At 35.0% G+C, this 20,033-nt stretch overlaps 1 protein-coding gene across 1 annotated transcript in view; it reads left to right on the top strand.

Annotated features, from left to right (window-relative positions):
- The window catches only part of TTC21B (tetratricopeptide repeat domain 21B), a 113,158-nt gene extending 96,331 nt beyond the window's left edge, over nucleotides 1-16,827 (top strand). The window contains 8 exon segments of the mRNA XM_012655822.1: nucleotides 815-827; nucleotides 3,035-3,185; nucleotides 3,381-3,542; nucleotides 5,539-5,734; nucleotides 9,978-10,202; nucleotides 13,331-13,451; nucleotides 15,165-15,232; nucleotides 16,434-16,827. Coding sequence (XP_012511276.1) covers nucleotides 815-827; nucleotides 3,035-3,185; nucleotides 3,381-3,542; nucleotides 5,539-5,734; nucleotides 9,978-10,202; nucleotides 13,331-13,451; nucleotides 15,165-15,232; nucleotides 16,434-16,511 — 1,014 coding nt within the window. The 3' untranslated portion in view covers nucleotides 16,512-16,827.
- Nucleotides 16,828-20,033: the final 3,206 nt, after the last annotated feature.

Genomic DNA, 20,033 nt, shown 5'->3' with positions numbered 1-20,033 from the left:
GGGAAACTGAGGTAGGAGAATCACTTGAAGCCAAGACAGGAGTTTGAGACCAGCCTGAGCAACATATCAAGACCCCGTATCTACAAAAAATAAAAAAATTAGCTGGACATGATGGCGTGTGCCTGTAGTCCCAGCTAGTTGGGAGACCGAGGCAGGAGAATTGCTTGAGCCCAAGAATTTGAGGTTATAGTGAGCTGTGATGACACCACTGCGCTCTAGCCAAGGCTACAGAGTGAGAACCTGTCTTAAAAAAAAAAAAAAAAAAAGATTTTGAAATTGCAGGGGAAAGTCCTGGAACTGTGTCAGTTCCAAACCTTAGTGCCTTCATCTCAGGATGGTGCCATAGGCTGTCAGAACTGCCTGGGTAGAGCTACATAGACACAGAGTTGGCTATACTTAAAGCAGGCCAACTCAAGAACCAGATATGCCCTACATGTTAAATTTACTAATGCTTTTAATAAAAAAAATTAAATTTAGAGAACATCACTGTCCACTTACAAATAAAATATCCCCAGTTGGGGCAAAGATTGAAAGGAAAAAATATGATCTGTTTTTGTAATAGTAATATCAACATTTTAATTTCTCTTTATTATTTTTATTAGTTTGTAAAAGTTTTTTCACCTTTGGACTACTATAGGCCATTTAATGTGTTTGTACTTGTCCATGTTACCCCTCCTACTCCCTCTGAGTCCAGAATGTGGCCCGTCTCCCCACGCACAATGCCCACACCTGCTCTTGTTTTCTCTGTCATTTTTTTCCTGACGTTCCTACCTTGAGTTTCAGGCTCTGTTTTGTCCTGTTCTCTTTCTCTCAGCTACCATTTAAAGGTAATACACATAATATTTTCATCCTATCTCCAGCTGTTCCCATTTCACAGCCTTCCTCTTTGAGACGATGATCTAACCTTGTTTCTTTCAAAAGCAGACCTCTTCCATTGTGAACCTTTTTAAGCCATTCTTGGCAATATTGTCACACATTATAGTTTTTTATGATTTGAAGAAGCCTTCATTTTTCATGTGTTTTGTTTCACCTAAGTTTCTATTATTTGGTACAAGCAGTTTTTCCAAATAATAGTTAAATTGTCTGTCTGTTTTGTACTGTTTATAAGCAAATCTAAAATCAATTGTTTATAAATTCTGTATAAGGCTCTTGTACTATAACAATACCAAATGACATACAACCACACCAAGTCTTTGTGTGGATTTTTTCCTTTTGCCCATAATGCACTTTACCTTATCCCTTCTCTCTGTCTTTCCTGACACAGTATAAAATATATCCACCTTGGAGGGGAACAAAAGCAAACCTGCATCCCACTGCCACCACTACTTTAGAAAATGTCTTATTCACATAAGCCATTGCCATTATCCATTTCCGGAAGTTTTTCATCATTCCAGACTGTAACTCTGTACACTAACTCCCCATTCCCCCTCCCCCTTGCCCCTGCAACCACCATTCTACTTTCTAACTGTATGAATTCGTCTATTCTTAGGTACCTCATATAAGTGGTAGCACACAGCATTTTTCCTTTTGTGTCTGGCTTATTTCACTTAGTAAAATGTCTTCAAAGTTCATGTTGTAGGACATGTCATAATTTTTTTCCTTTTTTAAAGCTGAATTCTATTTTTGTATGATATACATTTCGATTATCCATTCACACGTTGATGGACATTTGGACTCTTTGCACTTTTTGGTTATTGTGAATGACGCTACTATGAACATCAGTATACAAATATGTTTGAGTCCGTGCTTTTAATTCTTTGGGGTATATACCCAAAAGTGGAATTGCTGAATCATATGGTATCTTCTCTTTTCTTGGAAAATGGAATCAAGGAAAATTGCTTTAAAATGGTTTTTTTGTTCATGTGTTTTAATCCTAGGAAAGTGATCAGAGTAGCTTATATAAAGATTTCTACAAATCCTCTCCAAATCCCTAGTTCTGTGCTAATTGAAAGTTGAGAGCCCAAACACCAAAAAAACACAACTATAGAGAAATAAATAAAATGTGAATCATCAGTAAAATAGATTATTATGCAGCCATTAAAATCATGCCTTGGAAAACTATTGAATGACAACTAGAAAATATATACTATATAATGCTGAATTTAAGTCAAAACCCCATTGTGATTCCAGTTTTATATATATGGAAGCAAAGATTACTTTTGTGTAAATGTAAGCAAAAATATGTATTTGTTTACATTTAAGTATTTATGGATTGGTTTTCACTCATAAATATAGGAAAGAAAGCACACCAAAATGTGATAATCTCTAAATGGAAATATGGGTGATTTTTTCTTCTTTATATTTTTGTTTTTCCTTGATTTTTAAAGTGTCCATATATTACTTTTATAATCCTAAAAAATATTTATTAAATTATTCTCAAAACTTAGTATGTTAGTGATAAGAGAAGAACTGGACAGAATTGAGAGAAGGCATTCTAGGAACTGACCAGGAAATTATACCTGAAACCAAAAAGCTGAGTTAATTCTTTTTCCTTAGAAGAAAGTGAAATAAGATTGAAATACTGAGACTAATGTGTTAAGGTTGCAGTATGGTAAGCTAGTGTCTGTATGTTAGGTATATGTACATATTAAAGAAAGTCTGGAATATAATTTTTTATTGCCCACTCCAAACATTATTATCAAAATGCACTGTGCTCACCCTCTTCTAAGCTGCGATAAGTTGGAAAGGGGATCTCAGATCAGTGACCTACCCTCTGCAATTGTCAGTTCTTCTAAATTACAGAGTCAGAGTCTAGATTACTTAGGTAGAAACTGTTTCTAGAATAATCGAACAATTGAAAAGTAAGTTACAATAATTATACATTTTTCTAGATTTGCCTGTTCAGAACCTTATCTTGCTATGACCAGCCCAGCCTGGGCTATATCATTTAGTGATCATGTAGTTGGCCATTCCTTCACTTATATTTAAATTGTCCTTCATTTGAAATAAATCATACTTTAATGAAATAGAATTATAACCATCAAAGCAAAAGATATAAAGTGTTGCCAATATCTGAAGTATTATTTGTTTCTAGATAATTATATGACGTTATCTCGTTTGATTGATCTCCTAAGAAGATGTGGAAAACTTGAGGATGTTCCAAGATTTTTCTTAATGGCTGAGAAATGTAACCCCAGAGCAAAATTGGAGCCAGGATTTCAATACTGTAAAGGACTATATCTTTGGTAAATCTATTGGCAAATAAATCCTATATAATAGGTTTTTTTTCTCATTGTAGATCAAATAGAATAAGCTGTTCTTTGTAGTCAAAAATATCTACACATTAAAATGTGTTAATAGTTTTATTTACCAAACAGATTATAAACTAGTATAAATTTTGTAATTAGTGATTAAAATAATTTTTTTTAAACATTAACAAGGTACACTGGAGAACCAAATGATGCCCTTCGACATTTCAATAAAGCTCGGAAAGATAGTGACTGGGGCCAAAACGCCCTTTACAATATGATAGAAATCTGTTTGAATCCAGATAATGAAACCATTGGAGGTGAGGTATTTGAAAACCTGGATGGAGACCTGGGGTGAGTACCGTTTGACACATTGTCCCTTTTTAAAAAAATACTTGTTGGTGATAATAAGCAGGGATACTTTACAAAAGACAACTAAATTCTAGGATAGCAATAATGAAAGGTCAGATGTATGAATCTTAGCTAAAATAACTATTCTCTGAAACAGGTATGAAATGCTTTTAAGAGGCCTCCTAAATCAGAAGAGACATGTTATGAAGTCACTCCCCTCATTACTCTGTTGAGAATAAGATAAGTTGTAGAATGTGACAACTATGGCAAAAATTGTCCACATAATGATAGTAACTGCTGAACAAATGGTAGTTCCATACCAAACTCTGTGCTCTATACTTTATCTTCACTATCTCATTTGTTTCCTACAACAATATAAGCTGAGTCACCTAGTCTAATGGGATAGTTAGTAATGATGGAGGCAAGATTTGGACTGAGTTGTGCCTGACCTCAAAGCTCCTGCTAGTCGCTGTGGTAGACTGCGAGCAAATGGTTATTTCTATAATATCAGCCCGCATTTGTTGCTTGTCCTCTCCTCAGAATTGAGCAAGGCATGGTGGGGCGTGTATAAAGATGTAAAGGGCATGCATGTAAGAGGTAGTTTCTCCTTTCAGGAGCATGTAATTTACCTAGGAGACAAGACAATACCTGAAACCATTCAAGCTGCAACAAAACAGGAATGGATATTGAGTATTGTAGGAGTTCGTGGGAATCATAGCAATGCATAATGTGTACTATTCAAGGAAAGATGCATGGACAAGTGGGAAAAAATTAGAACTAGATTGCTGGGAGGCTTTGATGACAGATTTTAAGGCTTGGATTACAGAGACCACCGAAAGTTTTACAGCAGGGAAGTGGCATGTATATTTTATGTTTATTTTAGGAAGTTTGAGGTAACATACTGTTATGGAACTATAGGCCATCTAAGCAGAAGTCTTCTGCAAGCATTTCGAAACACTAAACTAGAACTCAGAAGGGAGGTCACAGCTGGAGATACAGCTTTGGGAGACGTCTGCATAGTGTGGATAGTTGGAACTCCATAAATGGCCTCTTTGCAAGCAGAATGTAGTAACAGAAGTCTAAGAACTAAATTTTGAGTGTGCTAACATTTAAGGGGTCTGGAGGAGGAAGAAAGGTTAGAAAAGGGCAATCAGTGTGGTGGAAAGAGAACCAAAGCTGTACAGTGTTACAGAAGTCAAAGGAGAGGAACTTTGAAGAAAGTAGCTAACAGTGTGAAATGTTTTAGGGAAGATAAAAAGTGTAAGGCCTGAGAAAAAGACCAATGGCTTTAGTGAGTGAACTTTGAGAGTTTCATTTCCTTTTATTAAAATATTAATTGATTTATATATATGTATGTATAAAAAATGTGAAAATTGCTATTAATTATTCAAATTGTACTTGAAATTTACATTTTGACATAATTTCTTTTCTGAGAATCTAATAGGCAACATGGTGAGGAAGGTAGAGTAGATTTTTATGTCTGACAAACTTAAAATTCAAATCCCAGGTTTGCCATTTATTAGCTGTGTGACCTTTGGCAAATTACTGCAGCTGTTTGAACCTCAGTTTTCCCATATGTAAAGTGGGTTCAATGTAGATACAATGAAATCATGCAGTGCTTGACACTTCTTCCTCCTCTTCTTTCCTTTTGCTTTATGAATAGATACACCATTTGATAATTTTATGATTTTACTTGTATTCTAGTTTTATATTGGCTGAAATGAACACATTACCAAATGTAAATGTTGTCTGATTTTTTACTTCATGTAAAGTGAATTAATGTTTAATGGTGTATTGAAGCTATATTATTTCGTTTAAAAATGCATTATAACTGTGCTTCGCTTTGTATTAGAAGAGAATGAGTGACATTCTTCACAAAGGATTACTTTTAAATGAGTAACAAAAAGAGAAACTGGTGTACCCTAAATCTTTGATTCCAATCTCAATGAATTGTATCATGAGTAATAGACAGATGCGATTTATTTTTAATTGTATGCAGTAATTCATCTGAGAAGCAAGAGTCTGTGCAATTAGCAGTAAGAACAGCAGAAAAACTCCTTAAAGAACTAAAACCTCAGACCATTCAGGGTCACATACAGCTTCGCATAATGGAAAACTGTTGCCTAATGGCTACCAAACAGAAATCTAATGTTGAGCAAGCATTAAATACCTTCACCGAAATAGCAACATCTGAGGTTAGTAGATTTTCTTTTTCAACTTCATGTTATCTTTCTTCAATAGTGCAGAAATATATATTTGATTAGTTGTTTATTTTCTAAAAATTAACTTACTTACTCTTATGAAAAATTAATGTATAGTTTGATGTAATTTTATACAGTGTTCCTTTGTTTCCAGAAGAGACACTGTTACTTTTTGAAATGTTGTTGATACATTTATTGCTACTAAATTCTAGGGAAAGGGAATTCTTCAAAAGTGGCTAAGTTAATTCTCAAGGAAATGGCTTTATCCTCTGGAGAATTTTTGTGTTGTGGCTATAGCCTGGATTAGCTTACTAAGTGAAAATAAACACCTGGGCTGCCTTGATATCTCACCTTTCACATATGTGAACGTGGAATTTTTCCAGGTCTAGGGCTAAATGAGATCTATACTGACAACTTACAATTCAATCATGCAAATAATGATATTGTTCTTTATTAATAGTAACAATGAAATAACCTCCTGCAATTTTTTTATTATTATTATTTTAGTAGTAGTATTCCTATAAAATCAAAGGCTTTCTTCCATTTTCACTCCACTCAAATCTACTTCCTTTCTCACTCTCTGGGTGTTCTGTTTTTCTTCCCTAACACAGTGTTGTATTTCTTTAATTAATTGATATTAAGAAAGGATTTCTAGATACCCTCCACATCAGCAGTTGGTAATAGCTAGTTCTAAGCCTGCTTATTGGATTTCATCTTTGTTCTTCGCTTTATAATGCTGTAGGCCATCGGTCCCCAACCTTTTTGGCACCAAAGACCAGTTTCATGGAAGACAGTTTTTCCATGGACCGGTCAGGTGGGGTGGGGTGGGGGAATGGTTTCGGGATGATTCAAGGACATTATGTTTATTGTGCACTTTATTTCTATTATTATTACATTGTAATATATAATGAAATAATTTTACAAACCTCTCTGCTAATGATAATCTGTATTTGCAGCCGCTCCCCAGTGCTAGCATCACCACCTCAGCTCCACTTCAGATCATCAGGCATTAGATTCTCATAAGGAGTGCACAACCTAGATTCCTCGTGTACACAGTTTACAGCAGGGTTCACGCTCATATGAGAATCTAATGCCGCTGCTGATCTGACAGGAGGCAGAACTCAGGTGGTGATGTGAGTCATGGGGAGCGGCTGTAAATACAGGTAAAGCCCTCTAGCCTTCCACTCACCTCCTGCTGTGTGGCCCAGTTCCTAACAGGCCACAGACCGGTATCGGTCCGCAGCTCAGACATTTGGGACTGCAGCTATAGGCCACCGAAAACTTCTAATTTTGTGTTCTCTGAAGACATACAGAATTTTGCTGTGTTTTGTCGTGGTTCAGAGGTCACAGTGTTAGCTATAAACTACCCAAAAACCTCTAAAGTAATCCCTTTCTTCCCACCTGCCACGACCCTGGAGGAGATTCATATGTCAGGGGTTTGGCTGCAAGTCTCTAGATAGCAGCTTTATTACCATTGTAAGCCACACTTGGAACAAATCAGCAGCAGTCACCTCCTAGAGCAGAGCCTTTCTGCAGACCTTGAAGTAATGTTCTCAAGGGTTATGCTCTGTTGAATTGTCTTTGTGCAGCAGATGGATGACAGCTGCTGAATGAAGGGAGCGCAGAAGTAGGACAATCATGTAAGTCTGAGAAAATCTCTAAGAACATGAGGGAGTGCAGTCGCAAGTGAGGTGTCATAGCTAATGAATGTTCTGAAGTGGCATTCTGTCACATAACAATGGAAGAGTTTATTTTGAGTAAATCCATTATTCCTACTGTGAAGTTTAAGGGAGAGAAAAGCCAAAAGCAGTGAATGACATTACAGATATTTCCTAGAAAGACTATGCCTGTTTTCTGTGTTGATAAGACTGCATTGTTTTTTTTTTTTGTAATCATCCTTACATATGTGATTAGTAACATACTATCTTCAAGTTTGTTTACTAACCATATTATTCAAATGATAATTATGTATGAGCTAAAGTTTCATAACCGTCAAATTTTATCTCACATTTTTTTTTCTTTTAACTCGTAGACCACATATATTCAATATAATGAATATGTATTAAGCAGCCAGTTTGTGCTAAGCATAGTGGAAATCACAAAGATAAATAATGTATGGTCCCTTTTTTCAAGTTTCACATAGTCTACCGAAGATGAGACAAGCATAGTGACTAAAATGACTGTAATACAATGCAAAATGTATTACATTCTGTCCTAGAATTGCAAATATTATAAAAATACTGTAGGAAACAATATAAGGAGAGTTTGGAGGCTCTTTTGTAAAAGAGGTATGATTTAAGAAACAGGTGTGATTTGAATCAAGAACCAAGATAAATTGCGTTTTCACAGGCAGAAATGGAGAAAGTGTGTTCTAGATCAAGGGGAAGGTGTGAGCAAAGTCAAGGGGCAGAAAAGCAGAGGGTACATTCACCCTGTGTGTCATTCAGAGGGATTGAAAAGAGGTGTGTGACGAGAGGTCATGGAGGAAATGGTGGAAGATACATTGAGCCCAAACTGAAGTGTTGTTTTGTTGGCTTTCCTTTGACTGTAAGAGTATGTTGTTTATAATAGAGCTATGCTGTCCACACCTGCATCTTGTCCTTTGCAATCTAAAGTTCTGCGGTTTAGAATGACTGAGAGTGAGAAAGAGAAGCTGGGTGAAGGTCTTGGGATGTCTGCACCAGAAAAAAGACATCCTGGTGTAATGCAGGGGTTAGTACTCAGGTTTGCAGTTTTAAAAACTATTCTTCAGTTCACTCAGGAGTGATCAAGATGTGAAGAACTATTTCATTCTAACCAAACTTAAGGTGTGTGGTTTTAAAATCAGAGAGCTTAATTTAGATGTGTAGTGTGAGACCTTTTCACAGGACCCTTCTCTTCTTGGGCTGTCCTAGGACCCGGCTGACCTCTATTTTCTGTCCACTCCAAGCCCACCCGGGCTGGGGGGTGATAGTGAGGGCGAGGCTCAATAATTGATAACATCCCACACCTGTCTTCAAAATCTATTACCAACTGTTTAGATTTGGCACTCACATGAAACAGTTTTGCCATTCCTTACCTAGGAAAACAAACTGCATATTGGAAGTTTATTGATAGACATAGAATTGGAGCCAAAGAAGTTTTTATTAAAATCCTAAAAGCCATTTTCATCAAGCCCTAATGAATTGCCCTTCTCTGTTACAGAGTTGTTTCTGACTTAACCACGATCAGTGTTGGACATTGAACATTTTACCAGTCTGCTCTCCTTTTGTAATAGTCCTTATTAGTTACCCAAATTTGCTATCTTACAGTGCATCTTTATTATAGTCATGATACTACAATTTCTAAGTCACAGTTCCTCACCTTTTATTTGTATTTTAAGCTGAGGACTGCCTCTTTATAAAAGTATCATAATCTCTCTGCTGAAATTTAAGAAGCACCCTAGCTTAATCAGGGCTATACATATTATTGCTTATGTAAGTTAGTTTTCTGAATAGATTGCTAATGACATCCATCTTATACCAATTGTTATTAACCTGTTGGTTTCACACAGTGACATATTCTGTCTTTGAACTCCATCTAAAGGAATATCATGCTTTATAGACCTTTTCAGGGAACTGCAGACTCCAAATCTAAAAGCATATTTTAAGGCATGAGTTTATTTTGTGCAATTTCCAAGTGATTAGTTATTTCTATGCCTTATCTATAACACTTTATTATACATACTTTATTGGGAGAAGAGGTTTTTGAAAAAAAGGAGAAGGGAGGAAAAAAAGATCAGTAGGAGTTGGTATGGATAACAATTGTCGTTTGCAGATAAATCACTGTTCCTCTTTGACAGGTGAAAGAACTAAGGAGACAAATGTTAAATCTGAAATACAAACTGCTCAATAAGGATTTTACTGAAAAAGTATTTTATTTCTGTTTCTATACAAAACTAATATCTGGCTGTTTCAATCCTATTGAAGATGGATTCCCACTAATTATTGGAATTGCATAGTTAGAGCATCTAAATAGTTGCTATTGTCTTGAATTATCTTGACCACACTATGCCTGAACAAGTTTCTTCATGGTAGCTTGAGGTCACTTGATGTGTTAAATAATGGGTATAATCAGAGTTATCTGTGATAGAGCTAAAAAGAGAATCCACAGACTAGTTCTTATATGATGTAGCATTTTCTACTTTCCAAGTTTTTCTTTTAAACAGAAGACATGTATATTTGTGTATCTAGTGGTCTAAAGTTTTATTTTCTTACAGAAGGATCATATCCCAGCACTCTTGGGAATGGCAACGGCATATATGATCTTGAAACAGACTCCAAGAGCCAGAAACCAGCTGAAGCGGATTGCAAAAATGAATTGGAATCCTATTGATGCTGAGGAGTTTGAGAAGAGTTGGCTGCTACTTGCTGATATTTATATTCAATCAGCAAAATATGATATGGCGGAAGAGCTGTTAAAACGATGCCTGCGTCATAACAGAGTAAGTGATTGAAGAGGAAAAAATGCTTGTTAACTTTTGTTGCATAAGCTTTCTATAACAGGTATTATAGGGTGTTGGTCCATTTCAAAGCATTCCTGTGTGTTTTTTGAAAATTAAATGTTTATTCTTACCACAATCAGGAAAGAAACATTAACAATAAGTAAGAAGCCATTTGCCTTTGAAACTAAAAAAAAGAGAGAAATTTATGCAGTTTCTAGTTTCAGCCGTAGTGATGCCCTACTTAATGGAACGTGTTTTTGGAATGTCAAGCATTTGCCTATGATTATCCATCTCATCCCAGAACTAATGAAAATTGCAGAACAACATTAATTGTGGACGTCTGCCCCTCCTATTAAGAAATGCTCTTGATGAATTTACTGCAGCTGCATGTCATTTCCACATTATTGGAATCCACTATGCATAATATATTTTGTGAGGGAAAGTCTTTTCAGCTTTTAATTTGATTTGTTTAATAAGAAGTCCTTCCTTTTCTTTAGACATAAAATTGAAAATCTTAAAGTCCTTAGAATTTAAGGCTTTTTACTAATGTTTTGGTGCTTAATCACCAAAAAAAACATGTTTTATTATAACAGTATTTTCAAGTTAAGATTTGCATTACTTTTTGTTGAGAAATAATTGCACTCAACCTTGAAACTTTACAATACTTATCTTCACAGATTCATACCAATTACTTCAAAATCTTAGTCACAGTAAATCTGTTTTATTCTCATTGAGCAAATCAGATTACAAATGGATCATTTGTTTTTCAAAGAGGATTTATGATTATCTAGTACTATTAAGATGCTTTCTTAGAAACTTAAGAACCTAAAAGATCCAGCCATTTATCAATTTATAGACTATTCTAAGGATCAGTTACATCACTTTTAAGTTAAATTGGCCTTGAAAAACAGAGAATACTCATTAATATGCTTTGAAAATCTAAATTGCTGAACAGTTAGTTGACCCTTATATGTCTAGTCTGGAATTAACCAAGATTGCATGAGAATTAAGGTTTTGATGCACACAGAATTTCAGTTTGCCAGAATGCTGACAGCAATACGTTGCATGGTGGAACATGATTGCTGCTTTAGAGACTTTGTTCAGCCCTGCTGGTTAGACACTGTTGATATTGGAAGCATGAGATTTAGTAACTAAAGCTTAGGAACCTTGAATTATTCAATTAAAAAAAATGGAAACTATCCAGATCTGAGGCAGGAAATGTACAAGATGACACTAGACCATCTTGTCATACTAGATGACAAAGAAGCTATCAAAGATGATTAGAGTTGTGTCAGGGTCTTGGAAGCCAACTTTAAGACAGGAGCCAAAGTTGGGACTCTTAAGTATCAATAATAATGACAACTGCAATAGATTAAAACACATCAAATCTATTTAAATCTACGACTTCACAAAGACCCAAGAAAGAAAAAAACCTAACTGGTCACCACTGCAGTATGCTAATAAACTGACTATTATTTCTAAAGCTGGCAAATAAAGGGAAAGAATTAAGCATTTATCCTGCCTTTTCTCTACAAACTATACTATTAGGTAACTGAATAATAGATAAGGAGACATTTCTCGTTACAGACATTTTTCAGCTAATAAGAAAGACTGATAGAATATCACCATTTTTCAACCTTAGTAAATTTATGTATGGGTATAACATCACAAAAAGATGGAGAAGGAGACATTCTTTGCTTCCTGATGGAAGAACATACCATCTATGAGAGGGCCAAGGCTAGGGTAAGACAAGTGAAACATGTAGTCATCAAGATAAATAATAATTTAATGAAATATTTTTTAAATCAAAAGAAATGAAAAAAAATAAAATACCAAAATGTTAAATAGACAGGTTCTGACTGTGTTGTGCCAAGCTATTTTGTAGCCTGAATCAAAAGGGAAAATGTTGTCTCTATGTTCATATTTTTATATGTTTTTTAAATGGTTAATGGTTTGCTTAAAAATATTATTGATAAAATTTTTTCCATTAAAGTAAGAAAATAAAATTATCAGAAATTTGATATAGGTATAAATAAAATATTCCATCTTAAAATAATGTTGTGTTTTAATATACCTACTTTTCAATTCTTCAATATTTTTAAATTAATGTTGTGGAAAAAACTTGTAATTAAAAAATACATTAAAACATGCATCCGGGATTATGCATTTTTCTTTTTGCCTCAAGCTTCCATGTGGCTCATCAGGGCACTGATCAATTAAGCAGATCCACCCCTCTTCCCTCAAATCAAAATCAAATCCAAACCTCTAGATCTAATACAGTTTGGGGCAAATATCAGTGACATAGGAATATATAAACACCACAAGGACACAGTCAACTGAACTGGATTGTGAGAAACTCTAGGATATTCTGTTTCTACTACGTTTAATTTTAAGAAAAAAGACAGCCAGAGCAGAAACCTTTTAGATCAAAAAGAGACTTGGGGAGATATTTCAACCAGTCACAATGTGTGGGCCTTATTTGGATCTTCATTCTAACAAACTAAAAAATATATATATATAGATACAGATAGAATGAGTCAGAGACAATTCGAAATTCGAATAATGACAGGATATTTGTTGCTATTAAGAAATTGTTGCATTTTAGGTGTGATAAAGTGTGGTTGCAGTTAAACAAAGTCTGTCTTTTAGAGATACATACTAACATATTTATGGATGAAATGATACCATATCTGAGGATTGTTTTCTATTAATATAGAAGGACAGGTGTATTGAGTGCAGGTGAAACAGTATTAGTCATGACTTAATTGTTGAAGATAAGCTATGGGTTTATGGAATTCATTATACTTCTATTTCTATATTTGTGTGTGTTGAAATTATTCATAATAAATAGTGTACCTGTGTATGTGTTTAATACACATGACCTGATGTGTATTTCTGATGATGTAAAGAAATAAAACCTGAATCTATAGATTTGAGATAAAGACTTGGCATTAGAATCATTTATTAAGTTCTACAAATAATTTGATTACATCACAAAAGTGGGAAACCATTGTTTTATGTGCCATTTGAATGGGTTAGTATGATTGACCCCTATTGTCATAAACATCCCATAAAACCTTAGTAGTATCAAGTGTAGTCTGTTGATACATCTTCCTTTTTTTTTTCAGTCTTGCTGCAAAGCTTATGAATATATGGGATACATTATGGAAAAAGAACAAGCATATACAGATGCCGCCTTAAACTATGAGATGGCATGGAAACATGGCAATCAGATGAACCCAGCAGTCGGTGAGTTTAGCAAATGAGACTCTTTAATTAAGTGTTCAGAGGAAAATTGTATTTCATTTGTAAATCTTCATTTAAACATTTGATTTTTTTAGAACAAAATATACATTAAGAGCCAACTTTCATTGTCAACCTTTCATAGTAAATTATTGGCTACTAATAGTTAAGTATAATTTCCTGAGGTCCACAATTTTCCTCAGTCACCTTAGAGGACATCTAGTCTAATTCTGCCCCTTTCTCTCCCTTCACACTCTGCTATTTCAAAAATGGTAAGTTAGGAACACATTGCATTAAATCAAGTTGTCCAGGTACTGATGTATATTGTGGCAGATGTCACAGAGAGGCCATGTTTCCCACAATTATTTGACCATGAGACATTTTTTTTTCTCCGGAGCATTTAGAAACATCATCTAGTTCCAGTGTTTTATAGACTGTTGGTTTGTGTATCTAAACATATTGAAGCATAGAAAATGTACATTAAAAATACAGTATTATAATCTTATGATACCACCATCATATATGTGGTCTGTTGTCAACTGAACCATCATATGTGGTACGTGATTGTATATGTTTTAGTATGATCTGATTATGTTAGTAATTCTTTTCAAATATTTGTTTGACGTCACTATGTACCCCATGAATATGTATAATTATTATTTGTCAATTTAAAAAAATCTGTTTTGGTATTTTATTAGAGCTCAAGAGCAGCACTCTTATTTCGTTATTTCTAAGAGGTAAAATTAAATATTTACTATGATATATTAATTTACATTGTATTATATCTTGTTTACTTGAGTACACAGCTATTATTACTTTTACTTTTCGAGTCTCCTCTTTAGTTTTCTCGTGTTTATAGCATTCTACAGGAAAACAACAATCATTAATGAATGTCTTAAAACATTCTAATTGTCAGTAGTTGAAGTGTGACATTTCAATATCAGTAATTGTGATGATTCTTACTGGTCATTTCTGTGGAGCATCTGTGTTGCTGTCCTGCGTGCTATGTCTTCTCACCACGCATTCCGAGTTGACTTGGTTCCTTATGTGTCCTGCCACTGGCCTTGACACATGCTGCTCCCTCTGCCTGAACGTATCCATGATTCCCACCCGGGCCTAGTTTGTGCCTCACTCTTCAGATTTCAGACATCTCCTGACACCCTCTTGATCCCCAATCAGGTTCTTTATTATAACTCATTTGGCTTGGATCTTTCTTTCATAGCATTATCTCAGTTGTGAAATTATTCATTTATTCATGCAATTATTAAATAATGTTCTCTTTCTCCTAATAGAATGTAAACCTCGTGACTATAGGAATCAGTTTGCCTGATGTGTTAAGTGCTAAATAAATCTATACTATATAAATGGATAGCTTTGTTGTCATTTGCTGCCCTATGATGAGTTTTTACTATAATTTGAAATAAATCAGACTTTTCTAGTAAATTCCAGAAACCACATCTGTGGAATGGCAGTCTTCTAACCAACTGTATATTCACTGTGGTCGTTTTTTCCAGCCCCATTTTTTTTTCTATTTGTTCTTCCTTCATGTCACTTGCTTTCTGTTAGCACATCACTTCTCTCTACAGTAGGTAAGTCTCTAGCCTTCTTTACAAGTTCTCTAGTGAGTAAGCAAACAAAGGAGGAGGCAAGAAAAAGCAATAGTAGCAATGTGCTTTATAAATAGTACTATATCATTATGGGATTTTTTTTTCTTAACAGGATACAAACTGGCATTTAATTACTTAAAAGCAAAAAAATATGTGGATGCAATTGATGTATGTCACCAGGTAAACACTTAAATTTAGATTTCTTAAAATTTTTCAGGTGTGCAATTCCCTACTTTAAGAATCTGAAGATGTATGTGAATAGTATTTTAGTTAAATGACTTATCAAATATATTCCAGACAGATTATCAGTGTTTGAAATTTAGAAAATAATAAAGTCTATCTAAATCAAATGTGTTTTTACTTTAAGGTCAACAGTGAAATGTTTATGTCAACTTAAAGACTAGTGGGAAAAACATATTAAATAAAACTTAATCTTTAAGTTAGATATTTGAAAATAGTATAGATTCTCCAGGCAATTGTCCTGAATAGAAGTTCTTGTGAATGTGTCTAAGTCTGGTTATTAGCAAATTCAGATTGATAAATTAGAGATAAAAGGGATTCTGTAATTTGGAAATCATTTAATTACATTCTGTAATTCATCCCCTACTAAATGATCCCCAACAAAAATGAGATATATTTAAACTACAGTTTTAGAATTTGCAGTTTCTTTATATATACATTGTCCCACTGATATTCCATATAAGGCATTATGTTAAACATTGTAGAGAGCTCCGGGGAAAGCTCCTTGGAAAAGAATTCTGCAATACTCCTTATCCCAGAAAGTTATGTGTCAGCATCATTGTGGTAAATACTTGTCCTCAATAGTTGCTATTGATTACTAAGCCTCTCTGTAAAGCAGTGTTTCTCATTAAGGTTAAGATTCTACATTGATGTAAGGTAATACATTAGAATCATTCGTGGAGGGTTTTTTTTGTTGTTGTTAACTAATGTCTTCTCACTCCTACACTCAGTAGACCTAGAAATGTATATGTCTCAAAATCATTTCAGGTAAATCTAATGTGTGCTCCTGGTTAAATATCACTCTCTAAAGGTTTGTTAAATATTCTGAATGAATAGCTAAATAACAAAAATATTTTAAATTGAAGCATAATTGTTTTCTACAACTCATTAAGGAAGCAATTATATTTGGTATATTTTCCACATGTGTTATTCATATTCTACTGTTCTCATCAAATTAACTATTAATATAAATGGGTCATGTTACATTTAAGATGTCACATTTAAAAAATGTTATAATTTTTCTAGTATTAGTGGAAAGAAATCTCAACTATAATTCTCATTTCTGGTAAGCTTTGTAACTCCCTAGTTCTCAGTAATTAATTACAAGTTCTTATGGGTTTTTCGTTTGCTTGTTTTGCAGGTTCTTGAAGCACATCCCTCTTACCCCAAAATCAGAAAAGATATACTTGATAAGGCCCGCACATCTTTAAGACCTTGAAAATAATTTTAACTTTGTTGGTTAAGTGAGAAATGAAAGGAATCTAATTTTTGAGTTCTTCCAGTTCAAAATAGGATTGAGCTGATGCTTTGTTCTGGAAGATGCTTTCTTTCTCCAGCAGAGGCTGCTGCTGTACGTTAACAGAAGAGCTCCGTCAAATCCCTGTTTTCTAATGGAGAAGCTGAGCGAGAGCTGATCTGTTTGACTCTCTTGATTAGGTACAGATTTGACGGCTCTGTGGTAAGAGTATAACCCTTTTCTATAAGGAATATTTTGTTAAAATCTAGATAATTAAATATCCTGTACCTTTTCTGAGAAGTATTAGTTGTTTATTTTAGGAAATACATTTAAAATGTATTGTTCTCTGTTAAATTTTTTTTTTGTTATATTCTATGTTGTTTCGAAGATTTGAGTAAACCTCCTTGTAAATAATCTATGAAAAAGACAATATATACTTTAAATATATATTTTAATAAAGATTTTATAAATATATGGTTTATATTCCTGTTGGAACTAAAAAGACATTGTAAGTTTTGCAAAATCAGGGTGAGCTCCCCATGCAGTCTTCTGTGTTAACGGGTAGTACTATATTGTAGAAAATGTGACTGTCTTAGAAAAATCTTTTTTTGGGAAAATATAAAGAGTGTGAGGTTTCCCTTCCCTCTGTTGAGCTCATTTTTCCTGCTTCCAGTGCCAATGTGATCTTAAGAAATAAACAGGATCTGAAATCAGTTTAAATAGATAAACTCTTATAACAATATTTAACCCTAGCCCAGAAGACTAGATCTTTTGGTGTAATTTCAGACACTGTAACATCCGGTGGAGAAGGGTGACAAAATACTTTTGGTCAGCAGGGAGTCACGGTGCACACCCTGTGAAAGCAACTGTTTACCCAACTATGCCTAACCGCACCCTGGCACAGCATTCCCCACCCTTAATAAGCTAGTCCTTAGCATTGTTTTTTAAATTCTCATCTACATCTTTTTCACTTGTCTTTAGAAATACAATAAATACTGTCTTCAGTTTTATTTGCATTTGTAATGAACACAGGCTGTTTTTAAAAGTCATTTGCTGCTTTTATTTGAATGTCGCTTTTTTAATGTGAGCTACATTTTTTTGTTTCTGATCACTTCTCCAATTTTTCAAAATCCTTTTTAGTTTCAATTGTATGTTATAAAATTCCAATCATTCCTCTTTTTCACCTATCTTTTATTTATGGCACTACATAAAAATGTTTAATAATAGCATTTATATAACATTTGATATCTGTTAAAATAGTTTCACATGTCTTAGTACATTTTATCTTCACAAGCCTATACTACAGGTATTAGTATCCCTGTTTTACAGATCTGGAACTGTGAAAAATTAACTCTTTTTTCCTAATTCAAGGGAAAATATATCTTTCATACTGAGTGGACATTGTTACTGACATTGTATGATCTGAATATTGTGTCCCCCTCAAAATTCATATGTTGACATCCTAATCTCTGATATGATGGTATTTGGGGTAGGGCTTTTGAGAGGTAATTAGGTCAAGAGGATGACGCCCTCATGAATGGGGACCCTAGAGAGTTATCTAGCTCTTTCCACCATGTGAGGATACAATGAGATGTCAGCCATTTGCAGCCTGGAAGAGGACCCTAACTAGAACCCAGCTGTGCTAGAACCACAATCTCAGACTTCTGGCCTCCAGAATTATGAGAAATAGATTCCTGTTGTTGATAAGCCAACCAGTTCACGGTATTTTGTTATTGCAGCCGGAGCTGACTAAGGCAGAAATCACATAACAGAATGCCTTTAGTAGTTCCAATGAACTTGCATCACGGGATGCTAGAATCATGGAAATTGGATAGAGAAAGTAGAGCATCTGTTCCCCTCGCAAGACATTTCCAAATCCATTTTCCTGTCTATAAAATGAGGGTTTTGTTTTTGTTTCTTAAGCAGCCATTTTTTTCGCATCTGCCATTTGTTAGATGTTATTCTAGAGACTTTCCTTACTTTCTGTATTTTAATTCTCCCTCAACTTACCAAAGAAATAATATTCTTACTATTCAGATGAGGAAGAGGAGGAAGATGAGGCTTGAACTAAATGATTTGCCCCAGGTCACAGAAGAGTATCAGAATCTAGATTCCCTACTGGCCCAACCAACCTCAAAGCCCACACCTTTATATTAAGAAGGCTTCCATGCCTAAGGGAGAATGTGTCTATAAGAAAAAATTCTCTTGTCTACATCTAGCTAGCAGATGAAATTAAGTGTTCTATCACAGAGATAACTAAGTAATGAGAAACAAGATGAACTGAGTGGAATGAACAATTCCTACAAATGTAGAAACTGTCAAAGGGAAGTCTAATTGAGGAGCAGGGTAGTGTAGCAGTCAAGAACTTGGATGTGAAGTCAGACCAGCCTGGACTGAAGTCTGGGCTCTACCGCTTACTAGGTGGTTCAATCTTTCTCAAGTTATAGGCTGTCTGAGCTTCAGTTTTCTCATCCATAAAGAAGCATATAAGGATAATAACGTGCCTTAGGTTGTAAGGATTAAATGAGGGAATGTACATAAAACCTATAATGAATATGACTCACTTAGGCTCTTAATAAATGGTAGCTCTGCTTATTATAAGCAGAACGGGGCCAAGTAATAACTGCAACTGAGAAGAGAAAACAGTCCAGAGCTACACAAAAAGACAAGTAAAGTCCCCTAGAGAGCTCACCCATACAGGATTGAGATTCTCATTCATTCCCTCTCTTCCTTCTCCTCCTTTTCCTTCTTCTTCCCCTCCCTCCCTCCTTTTCTCTCTCCCCACCCACCAAACATCATGCTAGACTCTACATACAGCATCTCATTTCAACCACCTTGCACATACTTCTGTCCCACCCTTGTCTATCTGGGATTCTTCCCCTACTCTGCTGTCCCCTCACCCCCGCTGCCTGCCTCTAAGCTTCTCTCTAGGCTTGCTCACTCTTCTCATTGGGTATCGGTTTATCATCACCTCCCGAGAGAGGCCATATCCGTGTCCAGGCCCACAATATAAAGTAGCCATTCTGTCATTCTATACCCTATCACCCTTTTTAAACTCTCTATGCAGCACTTACTACCCTCTGATGTTTTTCTTCTTTACTAAGGATTGGTTTAGGTCACGTGGCCAAGATCACAAATCTGTGAAAGCTAGAACTCAGACTAGGCAGTCTTGATTCCAGTCTGCTCTGAATTGCTATTTGAAGGAACTAAGGCCCACGACCTGTTAAATGAAAGTTTGAGGACTACACTCAGGATGGCGAGGTGAGGGGCACAGCAGGAATGAAGGAATTTTCTATAGATCTGTGATTTGGATGCCACCCCCTCTCACGGTAAGGAAGCAATTGTAAATTTAGTGCACTTTTGACCTTAATCCAACTAGTACGATGAAATAACTTTCTTCCTCAGAAGTCAAGAAGCTACAGCAGATCTGGAAAGGTCTAATGCATGGACACCTGAAGAATTAGGTTGAACTTTGCACTAGGTTACAAGTACATGATGGAATCA

This window comes from Propithecus coquereli, unplaced genomic scaffold (assembly GCF_000956105.1).
Source record: "Propithecus coquereli isolate 6110/MARCELLA unplaced genomic scaffold, Pcoq_1.0 Scaffold49, whole genome shotgun sequence".
NCBI classification, from domain to species: domain Eukaryota; kingdom Metazoa; phylum Chordata; class Mammalia; order Primates; family Indriidae; genus Propithecus; species Propithecus coquereli.
Note: the sequence above shows the minus strand (reverse complement) of the source record. Positions and strands in the feature narration are given on the sequence as shown.